Genomic DNA, 14,616 nt, shown 5'->3' with positions numbered 1-14,616 from the left:
GTCAGCTCTCTGCAGCTCTGAGATACAAAGGCATAAAACTCCATCTACTATTCACTGCCCAACTTCATTTTTTTTTCTATTTATTTATTTATTTGACAGGCAGAGTGGACAATGAGAGAGAGAGAGACAGAGAGAAAGGTCTTCCTTTGCCGTTGGTTCACCCTCCAATGGCCGCCGCAGCTGGCGCATTGTGCTGATCTGAAGCCAGGAGCCAGGTGCTTCTCCTGGTCTCCCATGCAGGTGCAGGGCCCAAGGACTTGGGCCATCCTCCACTGCACTCCCGGGCCATAGCAGAGCGCTCGCCCAACTTCATTTTCGCAACATATATACTGTAGAGTTGAGAAAAATACACAGGATCTGTAAGAAAGGGTTAATGTAAAGTTTACTCAGGGCAGGGGCTGGTGTTATGGCTGCACCACTTCTGATCCCGCTCCCTGCTAGTGTGCTGGGAAAGCAGTGGATAACGGCCCAAATACCTGGGTCCCTGCCTTCCACATGGTTGGAATTCTGTTGGAGTTCCAGGCTCCTGGCTTCAGCCTGGCCCAACCCTGACCATTGCAGCCATTTGGTGAGTGAACCAGCAGGTGGAAGATCTCTCTCTCTCTCTCTCTCTCTCTCTCTCTCTCTCATCCTGCCTTCCAAATAAATAAATAAATATTTAAAAAAAAGAAGAAGAAGAAGAGAGAGAAAGGTTTATTCAGGACAGAATGTAAGTGATTTAGGCCTGGAAGCTGTGACCCCAGTGATTTTCAATGAGTTCTGGGAAATTCTCATCTGAATTTATGTATTACATGGTGAGCATACTTTGGCCAAAAAAGGTGGCCCAACCTTTTGACCTTGTTGTAGGGATGGGGATCCCCAAACTATGCTGAGGGGATCGAGAGCCCTGACTGGGCTGGGAGAGACCCCCCACCCCCCACCCCAGCTGAACAGTCCGGGTTCTTATCTTTGCATGTGTAAGAATACAACTGGGAGATTTTGGTAGAGGTGGACAGAAGAGCAGGATTTACTGAAGGGCAAAAGTGTAGCAGGCACTCAGATGTGAGTATGGGCAACCCCAAGAGAGAGAATTGCCCCACCCAGGCTGGGGTCCTCCTTTCATAGGGAAGGGGTGGTGTTCAGGGCCTGATTGGAGATTCACAGGAGGCAGGATTTGGGGTGGGGCAGCAGTGATGGGCTCCAGGAAGTAGCTTGGCACCTGGAGCATGATACAAAGGGAGGCTCGGCTGCATGAGGAATGAGCTGAGGCGAGTTGGCATGGAGGATGATGGGATCTGGGAAATGGGATTTGATTGGTGCACTGGGTGTTGGCAGTTCTTAGCTCTTTGTGTCTTCCTGACTCCCTGATTCGTCCACATCACTGTTGGCTACAACCACCTTTAGAGATGGGGAGGGTCTGAAAAGAGCCTGTCAAGGGATGGGTGTGTGGCACAGGGAGTTAAGCCGCCCTTGGGATGCCCACATCCGCTGTCACAGTGCTGAGCTTGCAACCCAGCTTCCTGCTAACAAAGCGACACCTTAGCAGTAGGGACTCCATTTTGGAGCACCTGAGCCTCCATCTAGGAAAAGCACCCCCACCCACCCCCCACCATGAGACTCTAGTCTGAAACCATGATCTAGAACTCTCAGACAATAGCAGTCTACTACATTACATTTGGCAAAACATAGAAACCGGCCGGTGCCACGGCTCAATAGGCTAATCCTCTGCCTGCAGCGCCGGCACCCCGGGTTCTAGACCCAGTCAGGGTGCCGGATCCTGTCCCGGTTGCCCCTCTTCCAGGCCAGCTCTCTGCTGTGGCCCGGGAGTGCAGTGGAGGATGACCCAAATGCTTGGGCCCTGCACCCCATGGGAGACCAGGAGAAGCACCTGGTCCTGCCATCGGATCAGCACAGTGCGCTGGCCTCAGTGCGCCGGCCACGGCAGCCATTGGAGGGTGAACCAATGGCAAAAGGAAGACCTTTCTCTCTGTATCTGTCTCTCTCTCTCACTGTCCACTCTGCCTGTCAAAAAATAAAACATAGAACCCCCTAGCATGATTGCTCAAGCTTAGAAGTAGATAGATAGGCTGCACCTGGGTTAATGATAAAAATGTAATTTGTCTATGTCCTACACACGAGTTAAGCCAATACCTGGATTAATGTCAAGATTATAATTGAAATTGTTAAGATTATAACTAGAATTGTCAATATTATAATTGATACTAGTTTCACATAGGTTTTAGGTTAGCTTGACCTCAGTAACTATGTATTCCCCCCGATCCTAGCAACCATGTATTCCCCCTCCCAATTTTGTGGGTTTTGCCTTTATAAACTGAAGTAACACCTTGACAGTAGGGACTCCATTTTGGAGAACCTGACTCCATTCTGGGAAGGTGCCCCACCCCACATACCATGAGACTCTGGTCTGAAACTATGATCTAAAACAGTTGAACAATAGCAGTGCACTGCATCACACTTGGCAGAGCATAGAAACCCCCTAGCATGATCACTCAAGCTTGGAAGTGGATAGGCTACACCTGGGTTAATGATAAAAATGTAATTTGTCTATGTCCTACATATGATTAAAACCAATACCTGGATTAACGTCAAGATTATAATTAACATTGTTAAGATTGTAACTTTTTTTTAAATCTTTTTTTTTTTTTTAATTTTTGACAGGCAGAGTGGACAGTGAGAGAGAGAGAGACAGGGAGAAAGGTCTTCCTTTTGCCGTTGGTTCATCCCGCAATGGCCGCCGCAGCTGGCGCGCTGATCCGAAGGCAGGAGCCAGGTGCTTCTCCTGGTCTCCCATGCAGGTGCAGGGCCCAAGCCAGTATCATGCAATTTTCATCATTAGAGCTTTGTAGTTTATTTTTAAGTCGGGAGATGTGATGCTTCCTATGTTGTTCTGTCTCAATATTGCATTGGTTGGTCAGAGTCTTCTGTGGTTCCATACAAATCCTAGGACACTTTTTCTACTTCTGTGAAAAATGCCACATCCCTTGAGACAAAGAAGCGACTTTGAATTCCTGCAACATGAGGATGTCAAGTGTCAGCAGGGAAGAAAAATAAATTGCAATATGTTAACAGGACATGGGAGCTATGTTAAAGGGGCATCTCCAGGATATTTAAAGCAAGAAAAAATTGTCTGATCATAACATTTTAAATTAAAAAAAAAAAAATTCCTGGGGCTGGTGCTCTGGTGCAGCGGGTTAAAGCTCTGGCCTGAAGCACCAGCATCCCATACAGGCGCCGGTTCTAGTCCTGGCTGCTCCACTTCTGATCCAGCTCTCTGCTATGTCCTGGGAAATCAGTAGAGGATGGTCTAATTCCTTGGGCCCCTGCACCCATGTGGAAGACCCAGAAGAAGCTCCTGGCTCCTGGCTTCAGATCAGCACAGCTCTAGCTGTTGTGGCTACCTGGGGAGTAAACCAGCGGAAGGACAATCTCTCTCTCTCTCTCTCTCTCTCTCTCTCTACTTCTCTCTGTAACTCTGTCTTTCAAATAAATAAAATAAATCTTAAAAAAAAAAAAACTGCTGCCATACTAATTGTCAAAATCCACCTACTGATAATGAGGACAAATGAATCCCTCATCCATACCAGGATGATGAAGGAAGGTGGGAATTTGAAAATGGCCGTTCATGAAGCCAGAGGCTAGACAAAGTGCTGTGGTCTGGGCAGTCCAAGCGCATGGTGCAGCACCTGCAGGATCTGGGAGGGGTTTCCCTCAAAGTCACTGTGGGGCAGAGGTGCTAAGGGCCTTCCCACTGGGTCACTGCAGGGCAGAGGCGCTGAGGGCCTTCCTGCTGAGTCACTGCAGGACTGAGGCGCTGAGGGCTTTCCCATTGGGTCACTGCAGGGCAGAGGCGCTGAGGGCCTTCCTGCTGAGTCACTGCAGGGCAGAGGTGCTGAGGGCTTTCCTGCTGAGTCACTGCAGGACTGAGGCGCTGAGGGCTTTCCCATTGGGTCACTGCAGGGCAGAGGCGCTGAGGGCCTTCCTGCTGAGTCACTGCAGGGCAGAAGTCAACACAGGTGAGACAGACCAAGAAAGCCAGGAATACTCGATTTAATAACAAAACCACTCCCAGGGTAACACATTAATTCATGAATGGATTAACTCATTCCCCAAGGCAGAACCCTCCCAACTCAGTAACCTCCTAAAGCCCCACCTCTCAAATACCATTAACAGATGAATTTGGAGATAAAGCTTCCAATGCATGAAATTTGGGAGACACATTCAAAGCCAAGTAGATGCTAACAACAATGAAAAAACCTTGAAGCCATAATGGCAGATTTTCAAAACTTGATGAAAGCTAACATATGAACTGTAATATGTCAATTCTTTGTTCAAAAAGAATTTTTATTTATTTTTAATGTTGAATGAATAAATGTTTCAAGTCATGCAATCATTTAAAAAAATATAATAGTAAGAAGGCACTTTGAAAAGTTTACAGAAAAATAGGATTAAAAAATAAACTTATTTTTGATGCAAAACCATTTAAAATTCCAACTGTAGGGTTTTTTTTTTTTTATAAACTCTTCACTTTTTAAAAGATTTATTTGTCTGAAAGGCAGAGTTACAGAGAGGGAGGGAAAGACTGAGAGAGATCTTTCATCTGCTGATTCACTCCCCAAATGGCTACAATGGCCAGGGCTGGGCCAGGCCAAAGCCAGGAGCAAGGAGCTTCATCTGGGTCTCCCGCATGGGTGCAGGAGCCTAAGCCCTTGGGCCACCCTCTCCTGTTTTTCCCAGGCCATTAGCAGCAAGCAGAATCAGAAGTGGAGCAGTTGGGACTTGAACTGGTGCCTATGTGGAATGCCGGTGTCTCAGGTGGTAGCTTAACCCACTATGCTATGACGTTAGCCCCCAACTATAGTTTTTTTTCATTGAGGTCTTTTTGAAGACCTCTTACATGCATGGATTTCACATTTTTTTTTCCCCACTAGAATAAACTCATCTTTGAATTCTATTTTCCGTGAACTTGTTCAAGTACTCTTGGACAATTGTGATAGGTTTTAATGAAATCCTTAGAATTATGTTTGTAAAATGGGCTTGCCTGAAAGATTTCCCACTCGGAGCTTCCCAGAGGCTGAGGTACCTCCAAGGAGACTACTAGAGAATCCGCTAAAAGGATGTCTCACCACATTCTGCAGCCTTAGGGGCATTGTACCTAGCTTGGTCAGCATGGTAGCCAACACTAGAAAAGGCTACATTTTGCAAGGGGAGGTAAATATTTCATTTGCTGGAAAAGAGAAACCTCTTTTGCAAATGTATATTCCAACTATCTGAAGTTAACCTTACTAAATTAATTCGTTAGAAAAGCTTGGTTGGAATGGGGGGTGGATGTGTGGGCCAGCATGGATGTGTAGGAAGCCTCTTAGCACACCCAATTCCCACATCAGAGTGCCTGAGATGGGGTTCAGTCCTGCTCCTTATTCTAGCTTTCTTCTGGTGCTCACGCTGGAAGGCAGCTGGTGATAGCTTAAGTGGCTGGGTTCATGCCATTCCCATGGGAGACCAGGATTGAGTTCCTTGTTCTTGATTTCTGCCTAGATCAATCAGGGTAGTTGCAGGCATTTGGGGAGTGAATCAGTGGATGGAGAACACTCTCTGTGTCTCCTGCCTTTCAAATAAAATGAATACATAAATAAGTAGAATTCAGAATAGCTTATGGGGCCGGCACCATGGTGTAGCAGGAAAAGCTGTTGCCTGCAGTGCCAGCATCCCATATGGGCAACCGTTCCAGTCCTGGCTGCTCCACTTCCGATCCAGCTTCCTGCTGTGGTCTGCAGTAGAAGATAGCCTAAGTGTTTGGGCCCCTGCACCTATGTGGGAGATCTGGAAGAAGCTCTTGGCTCCTGGCATTGGATTGGTGCAGCTCTGGCTGTTGTGGCCAACTGGGGAGTGAACCAGCAGATGGAAGACCTCTCTCTCTCTCTCTCTGCTTCTCCTTCTCTCTCTGTGTAACTCTGACTTTCAAAAAAATAAATAAATCTAATAAAAAATTGATGATTACAGGATACTTTATGTTGAATAGTTACGTGAGATCTAATTTTCAGACATTTAAAAAATTATTCATTTATTTTAAAAGTAGAAAGAAAGAGAGAATCTTCCATCTGCTGGTTCACTCCCCAAAAGGCCTCAATGGCTGAGGACAGGACAGGCTAAAACTAGGAACCTGGAACTCCATCCAGGTCTCCCCACATGGGTGGCAGGGGCCAAAAAACTTGGGCCATCTTCTGCTGCCTTCCTGGGTGCATTAGCAGGGAGCTGGATGGGAAGTGGAGCCACTGGGACTTGAACCTTGGTTCCCAGGGGATGCTAGCATTGCAGAAGGCAGGTTAGACCACATTGCCACACCAGCCAAGGGTATTCCTTAAGGTATATCAGGTTATGGCACTTTCAAACATTTTAATTTGCAAATTGGATTTTTGTTTTAATTTTGTGCCTAAATGCATGGGAATGGTAGAAATACAATTTTTTGCCCGCTGAGGACTCCTGTCTCTCCGTTTGCCCTACGTTGTGTATTGTTAAGGTCGGTTAGGGTAGAGGCTGGGAAGGCAAGAGATTCCATCAAGAATGTTCTCAGGGAGGGGCTCGTGAAGGGGGAGGAGAGGGAGTGAGCTGCGACCTGTAGGAACCAGGATAAGACCTTTCACCCTCGCAAATGGATTAAACAGGGAGTGGGCTGCTGTCTGGAGAATGCAGCTGAATCCCGCAGGGTGGCCCTGCCTGGAAACCACGTGGATGCTGTCTTCTGGTCAGATCGCCCTGGGCCTTGTTTGAGTGAGGCCCCAGGGCAGGTCGTAGCTCTCTGCAGCTGGGGTGAGCTCCAGGCACTTCCCAGCACCTGTGGAGACTCCGGCCCTTTTTAGCTCCTTACCTGTGTCAGAAGAGCCCAGTAGGTCACTCCCTACTCCCCCAGCGCCTGCTACTGACCCATAAGAGCTCGGGGTGGGGGGGTCAATAAATGGGAGGGAACGAGGTGGAGCTCTGATTAACCAGGAGGGGAGGGAGAAAGTTTTTGGCGATCACTCCCAACAACCGATAAAAATGCAATCAAAATAACCTGGCTCAGGCCTCTGATTGGATCCTGGGTTAGAGGCTACAGATTGGATTATAATGGGCTTTTTTTTTTAAAGGGGGTGGGATTTTTCTGATCAGTCTACAAAAAGGACTTTGAGGAGCAGAGCCGAGTGGCAGGAACACAGAAAGACTTGCCCCCGGCCCAGCGTGGAAAACACTGCTCTACGCGGATTCACCCAACGCGAGGAACTGGTGAGCTGAGACATTTGATACGCTTCTTTCTGCCTCTTTCGCAGTCCGGCACTGGGGGGCACATGGTCTCTGTAGCAACTGTTCCATTCTGTCTTGGACCAAGGGCAGCCATGGAACATGGCACAGTGGTACTACACAAACGTTGAGGACCGTGTTCCAACAAAATAACTGTGGACGTGGAGGGTTTTTTTAAATGATTTATTTAGTTATTTGAGTTACAGACAGTGAAAGGAAGAGACAGAGAGAAAGATCTTCCTTCCGTTGGTTCACTCCTCAGATGGCTGCAACAGCTGGAGCTGCGCCGATCCAAAGCCAGGAGCCAGGAACTTCTTCCGGGTTTCCCACGTGGGTGTAGGGGCCCAAGGGCTTGGGCCATCTTCTACTGCTTTCCCAGGCCATAGCAGAGAGCTGAATCGGAAGAGGAGCAGCCAGGACTTGAACTGGCGCCCATATGGGATGCTGGTGCCGCAGGCAGAGGATTAACCTACTGCGCCACAGCACCGGCCCCGATGTGGAAGTTTTTAAGTGCTGTATAGTTTTTCACATCACAGAAAATTTCTCTGGTTCCCCCCCTCCCAAATTAAAAAGTGTAAAAAATGAAAAACAGATATTTTTAAATATTAAAAACAAAATCCTTAACTTTCTGGCTGTACAGAATTGTAGAGGGTCAATTTGCCAGTCCCAGTCTTAAAACATTGCCAAAAATGCAGTAGACATCTTTTTTTTTTTTTTTAGGATTTATTTGGGGCCGGCGCTGTGGCATAGTGGGTAAAGCTGCTGCCAGCATTGCCAGCCTCCCATATGGGTACCGGTTCGAGTCCTGGCTGCTCCACTTCCAATCTGGCTCCCTACTATGGCCTGGGAAAGCAGTGGAAAACGGTCCAAGTCCTTGGGCCCCTGCACCCGTGTGGGAGACCCGGAAGCTCCTTACTCCTGACTTCTGATCAGCACAGCTCCGGCTATTGCGGCCATCTGGGGAGTGAACCAGTGGATGGAAGACCTCTGTCTCTCTCTCTGCCTCTGCCTCTCTGTAACTCTGCTTTCCAAATAAATAAATAATAATAATAAATTTATTTATTTGAAAGGCGGAGTGCTGGCAATGAGGTGAGGGGAATGGGAGAGAGATATTTTTTATCTACTGATTCACTGCCCTAATGGCCAAAAATCTGTATCTGGGCCAGGCTGAAGCCCAAACTCCATCTGGGTCTCCCACATGGGTGGCAGGGGCCCAAGTACTTGAGCCATCATCCACTGTCTTCCCTGGCCTCTTACAGGGAGCTAGATGGAAAGTGGAGTAGCTGGGGCTGGAACTGGCTCTCTGATACACCATTCTTTCATCACAGCGCCACAACATCAGCCCCAATAGCTGGTGTCTCATTGGTGAGCTGTAAAATAAATTTACTGGGTTACAGTCAGCTACAAAAAGTAGTGTTAGGAGCTGTGGCATTACAGGTAAAACTGCTGTCTGCGACGCCAGCATCCCATATGGGTGCTGGTTCGAGTCCTGGCTGTTCTACTTCCAATCCAATTTCCTGCTAATGGCCTGGGAAAGCAGCAGAAGATGGCCCAAGTGCTTGGGCTCCTGTACCCACATGGGAGACCTGGAAGAATCTCCTGGCTTTAGTCTGGCCCAGCTCTAACCAGTGAATGGAAGATCTCTCACTGTAACTGTGTCTTTCAAATAAATAAAGTAAATCTTTTTTTTTTTTTTTTTTTTTTTTTTTGACGGGCAGAGTGGATAGTGAGAGAGAGAGAGACAGAGAGAAAGGTCTTCCTTTTTGCCGTTGGTTCACCCTCCAATGGCCGCTGCGGCCGGCGCATCTCGCTGATCCGAAGCCAGGAGCCAGGTGCTTCTCCCGGTCTCCCATGGGGTGCAGGGCCCAAGCACTTGGGCCATCCTCCACTGCCTTCCCGGGCCATAGCAGAAAGCTGGCCTGGAAGAGGGGCAACTGGGATAGAATCCGGCGCCCCGACCGGGACTAGAACCCGGTATGCCGGTGCCGCAAGGCGGAGGATTAGCCTGTTAAGCCACGGCGCCGGCCAAGTAAATCTTTTTTTAAAAAAATAATTTTAAACTGACTCTAAGATACCCTTAATTCTCCATTGAGGGGCTACCCTTAGGAGATATGACAAATGTTTGAGATTGGAAAATTCCACAATGATCCAGAAAAAAAAAACTGATTACTTCCATCCATCAGGGAGAGGACAGCAGAAAGGGAGTGAACAGATTCTGGATACTTCTAGGAGACAGCACACAGGGCTTGCTAACTGATTGGTTTTAGGGTGTGAGGGAAAGTCTGGCAAAGGATGATGACAACATTTATGGACTGAGCAACTGGGTTTACAGTGGGTCTTCTGTATCTGTGTTTTGCATCCATTGATTCAGCCAGTCACTTAAAACATTTGGGGAAAAATGGCATCTATATTGAATAGACTTTTTCTTGCCATTATTCCCTGAATAGACCCATTTATTTTTTTATATTAGGTATTATAAATAATCTACAGGTGACCTAGAGGTATGTAGGATATGTGTAGGATATATGGAAATACTGTACCATGCTATATAAGGCGCTTGAGCACCGTGGGCACCAACCATTGATATTGGAATCAATACCAAGGGAAGACTATATTGAGAGAAAGGAATATTATAGGAATAGCAGGGTTTTTTGGGTTCTGAAAGGCAGAAGGAGGCCTTCCCATCTGCTTGTTCATGCCTCACATGCCTGCAATAGCCAAGGCTGGGCCAGGCCAAAATTAGGAACTCAATCTGGTTCTCCCATGTGGGTGGCAGGGACCCAAAGACTTGAACTATCACCACTGTCTCCCAGGTTGTACGTATGCAGGAAGCTGGAATTTGGGACACAGTCAGGACTTAAACCCAGGAACTCCAACATGTCATGTAGGCTTCCCAAGTGGTGTCTTAACCATTGCACTAAACACTTGCCCTGGGGAGTGGCAGGTTTTTGAGAGCTAAGTTTTGTTGGGATTGGTTATTACCCAGAAGATACCTGGAAGGACTAGGAGGAGGGCAGCGACACACCAAAGGCACAAAACCACAGCTAGGCAACTCGGAGATGTTCAACTGGCATCTCCTTCAATCTTGTCCCCTAAACCCTTTCAAGGGAGGAGAGGGAGGTAAATTGGGAACCATGTCACTTTAATGGACTCAGGTCTGTTTTCTCACAGAGGAAACAGTGATGTTGATAGTTACCAGTGTTTTACGTGAGAGAGAAAGCATGTCTTCTGAAACCATGGTGTCACACGGTTACCCTTAGGTGCTAATTTATACAGACCTCTTCGGCTGTGGAAGGGACCGCGTGCTTCAAGTGATACGTGATTTTTAACATGGCCCATTGCCACTCCCTGCGTGTGAGAGGACAAGAACCAGAGGAGCTGAAGAACGTGAGAGAATGCACGGTGAAGGGGGAGGAAGAGGAAGATGAGCTGGTCTTTGTTGGAGTGGAGCGTGTCAGCGAAGATGCTGATCTTGTCTTCGTCGGGGTGCTTTCTCATTCCAAACCGGTCATTTCAAACATTTTGAATAGAGTCACCCCAGGCTCACATGCAAGAAGAAAGAAAGGCCCCTTCAGTCAAGACCCTGCTAATTTTTCCCAGCTTGCAAGTTATGTCTCCCATACGAAAAACACAGTGGCCATAAAGCCAGCTGCTCGGCCTCCATGGAGTTCAGGAGGTGGTTCCATGAGTATTGAGTCTCCATCCGAAGCCGGCTGTAAAGTGAGCTCACCCCCAGTGGATCCTGGCCGTGGTTCAGAATTGCTTTCTTCAAGGACCCCGTCTCTGGTGGGAGCCGTCCTTCCTGTAGGAGGTCAAGATGCGAGTCCTCGTGAATCAAAGCAAATGTCCACACCAGATATAAACAGCAGAAATCCCAAAAGGTCTAAGCTCAGTGATGGAATCCCAAGTGCGTGTTCTGCAGCTGAGCCCCCTTCCAGCATCTTGCCCACCAAGGACGCGAGTACACCCTCAAAAAGCGACTGCTTTTCACCCAGCCAGGTTCAGGACAGAACAGAATCTCCTGGGGTTTGTGCTAATGACAAGGCACATTTCAGTCTCAGGGATCCAGACAGAGCCAACGACACTGCAGCAGTGGCCAAACCAGACTGTTTGGGTGAAGCAAGTCAAAACAAGGCCTTTGATCCCGTGAAAGGCAACCTGACCATGCTCCTTAGTGACTTCTACTATGGGCAGCATAAAGGCGATGGACAGTCCGAGCAGAAGACTCACACAACCTTTAAATGCCTCAGCTGCTTGAAAGTTCTAAAAAACATTAAGTTTATGAATCACATGAAGCACCATTTGGAACTTGAGAGGCAGAGGGGCGACAGCTGGGAGAACCACACCACCTGCCGGCACTGCCACCGGCAGTTTTCCACCCCCTTCCTGCTGCAGTGTCACATTGACAGCGTGCACACCTTCCAGGAGCCCTCTGCCATTTGCAAAATCTGTGAATTGTCGTTTGAAACAGATCAGGTTCTCTTGCAACACATGAAGGACAACCATAAGCCCGGGGAGATGCCCTACGTGTGCCAGGTTTGCAGTTACCGATCGTCAGCCTTTGTGGACGTGGAGACACATTTTCGAACGTGCCACGAAAACACGAGGGATTTGCTCTGTCCGTTTTGTCTCAAGCTTTTTAAAACTGCAATCCCATACATGAATCACTGTGGCAAGCACCAGAGCAAGAAGGGCTTTCCGTGTTCCAAGTGCCGGCTACAGTTTTTGACTAAGAAGGAAGTAATAGAACACAAAGCCAAGAATCACAAAACTTTTAAAAAGCCAGAGCCCCTCAGTGGGTTGTCTCCTGAAACGAACGTTATTATTCAAACTTCAGACCGACCAGGATCGGGAGGCGTGGCCTCCATTGTGGTGAGCAACACTCGCCTTTGGGTGTCACCCGTGAAAAGTAAAAAGAGGATGGCTGTGAACACTTCGATACCCCAGCGTCCCTTGTAGCACGAGCTCTGGCTGGAACTATGTTCTGCCTACTTGTAGAAACTCAACACAGCACAGGCTAGGCTACAACAGGCAATGTCATCAGATGTCGGGTTTTACAATGACAGCTCTCAGCAGGTCCCTACTATCAAGAAGGGATCTCTCAGACCTCAAAGATCTTGGTCCTTCACGGCTAAGCCCCTCCCCTCATCCCCACAAAGACCTCTACCACCATAGATTTTTCTTTTTCTTGTATTTGTTTATGAACTTTCAATAAATGGAATAAAACAATAGATTCTTGTCTTTGGTGTTAAAATAAGTGAGCTGCATTTTTTTTTTTAAGATTTATTTATTTTAAAGGCAGAGTTAAAGAGGAGATCTTCCATTTGCTGGTTCACTACCCAAATGGCTGCAATAGGCAGGGCTGGCCCAGGCTGAGGCCAGGAGCATCATCCAGATCTCTCACATAAGTGCAGAGGCCCAAGGAGTTGGGCCATCTTCTGCTGTTCTCCCAGGCACATCAGCAGTGAGCTGGATTGGAACAGGAGCAACTGGGATTTGAGCCGGTACCCATATGGGATGCTGGTGCTGCAGGTGGAGGCTTAACTTGTCCTGCTACAATACCAGCCTTGTGAGATGCAGTCTTGCTGTGTGTCATGACAGCATATTCTTTTTCATGGCTGGGTGAATTCCACTGAATGAGCAGGGCATATCCATTTACAATACATTTTACAATTTATAATTTACACAACCATTTTACAAATGATGGACGTTGGGGCTCATTATTTGGCTTTTTAAAATATTTTACTTGAAAATCAGAATTAGGTGGGGATATATATATACACATATATCTTTCATCCACTGGTTGACTGCAACGGACAGGGTTGGGCCAGGCTGAAGCCACAAGCATCTTCCAGGTCTTCCAAGTGGTTAGCAGCGGCCCAAGCACTTGGGTCATCTTCTGCTGCTTTTCCCAGGCCAATAGCAAGGAACTGGAACAAAAGTAGACCAGCTGAGACTCGAACTGGTGCTCATATAGGATGCTGGTATTGCAGGCGGCTTTACCGGCTATGCCACAAGACTGGCTTCTATTCAGCTTTTGAATAAAGCTATTGTGAGCCTGTACACATCTTGGCAGACATAAGCACCCATTTCTCTTGGATATTCTGTGTATACCAACAAGAAGTGCTAGAACTGCATATATTTAGCTTTTTGGTGGGGAAGGGAGATGGATACTGTCAGGTATTTTTCAAAGTACATTCCTGCCATCAGTTGAGAATCTCATTGCCACAGAACCAAAACCTGGTAGTTAATCATTTTAATTAGCACACATTTAATTTTGCATTTCCCTGATGAGTATTCTTGAGAATATCTTTATATGATTATTTTCCAGTTGGATATTATATAATTTTTTCCAAAAAAAAAAAAAAACCTATTTGAAAGGCAGAGACACACAGAGAGGGACAGACAGAGATGTCCTACTGTTTGTTCACTGCACAAATGCCAGCAACAGCCATGGCTGGGCCTGCTAGAAGCCAGTAGCCAGGGACTCAACCTGAGTCTCCCACAGGGTGGCAGGGATCTCATTAGCTGAGCCTCACCTGCTGCCCCCCAAGTGTGTGTATTAGCAGGAAGCTGGAGCAGGGCCGCACTCAAACCTAGTACTCAGATGTGGGGTGTGGGTGTCCTAAGCAGTGCCTCGCCCTCCTCTTAAAGATTTATTTGGAAGTCAGAGTTACAGAGACAGGCAGACACACACACACACACACACAGTGAGAGTGCTTGGATCCATTGGTTCACTCCCCATTATTGGTCTCAAATTCAGTTCCTCCATACTGTGCTGTTGTCTGTAGGACTTTTTGTAGCTACCTACTGGCTTCTGGGAAAGTAAGCTACAAATTGGTAACTGAAAAGATCATTGGGAAAAAAAAACCCTCAAAGGTTGGAAACTAGGCCATACAGTTCAAAACAGGGTTGAAACTAGGGTGATTTTTTTTTTAAAGATTTATTGATTTGAAAGGCAGAGTTAGCAAGAGACAGAGATATCTTCCATCCATTTGTTCACTCCCCAAATGGCTACAATGGCCAAGGCTGGATCAAGCCAAAGCCCAAAGCCAGGAGCTTCATCTGGGTCTCCCACGTGGGAGCAGGGGCCTGAGAACTTGGGGCCATATTCTGTTGCTTTCCCAGGCACCACTGCAGTCGGCAGCTTAATCTGTTATTCTGCCACACTGGCTCCTCTACATTGGTTCTGATACGCTACCTGTGACCGCTAAGCTGTTGAGATGTGGCTACTGCCAAGGAGGTACTGAATTTTAAATTTTATTTATTCTAAGTAATTTGTGCCTATATTCTTAAAAAAAAAAAAAACTAAATATCCTAGATGGGGATCAGGGCAGAAAA

At 47.2% G+C, this 14,616-nt stretch overlaps 1 protein-coding gene across 1 annotated transcript; it reads left to right on the top strand.

Moving 5' to 3' along the window:
* Positions 1-10,605: 10,605 nt before the first annotated feature.
* On the top strand, positions 10,606-12,234 carry ZNF280A (zinc finger protein 280A). Its single transcript, XM_062182324.1, has one exon. The coding sequence runs from the start codon at positions 10,606-10,608 to the stop codon at positions 12,232-12,234; it is 1,629 nt and encodes a 542-aa protein (XP_062038308.1).
* The last annotated feature ends 2,382 nt before the right edge of the window (positions 12,235-14,616 follow it).

Source organism: Lepus europaeus, chromosome 23 (genome assembly GCF_033115175.1).
Source record: "Lepus europaeus isolate LE1 chromosome 23, mLepTim1.pri, whole genome shotgun sequence".
Taxonomy (NCBI): Eukaryota; Metazoa; Chordata; class Mammalia; order Lagomorpha; family Leporidae; genus Lepus; species Lepus europaeus.
Note: the sequence above shows the minus strand (reverse complement) of the source record. Positions and strands in the feature narration are given on the sequence as shown.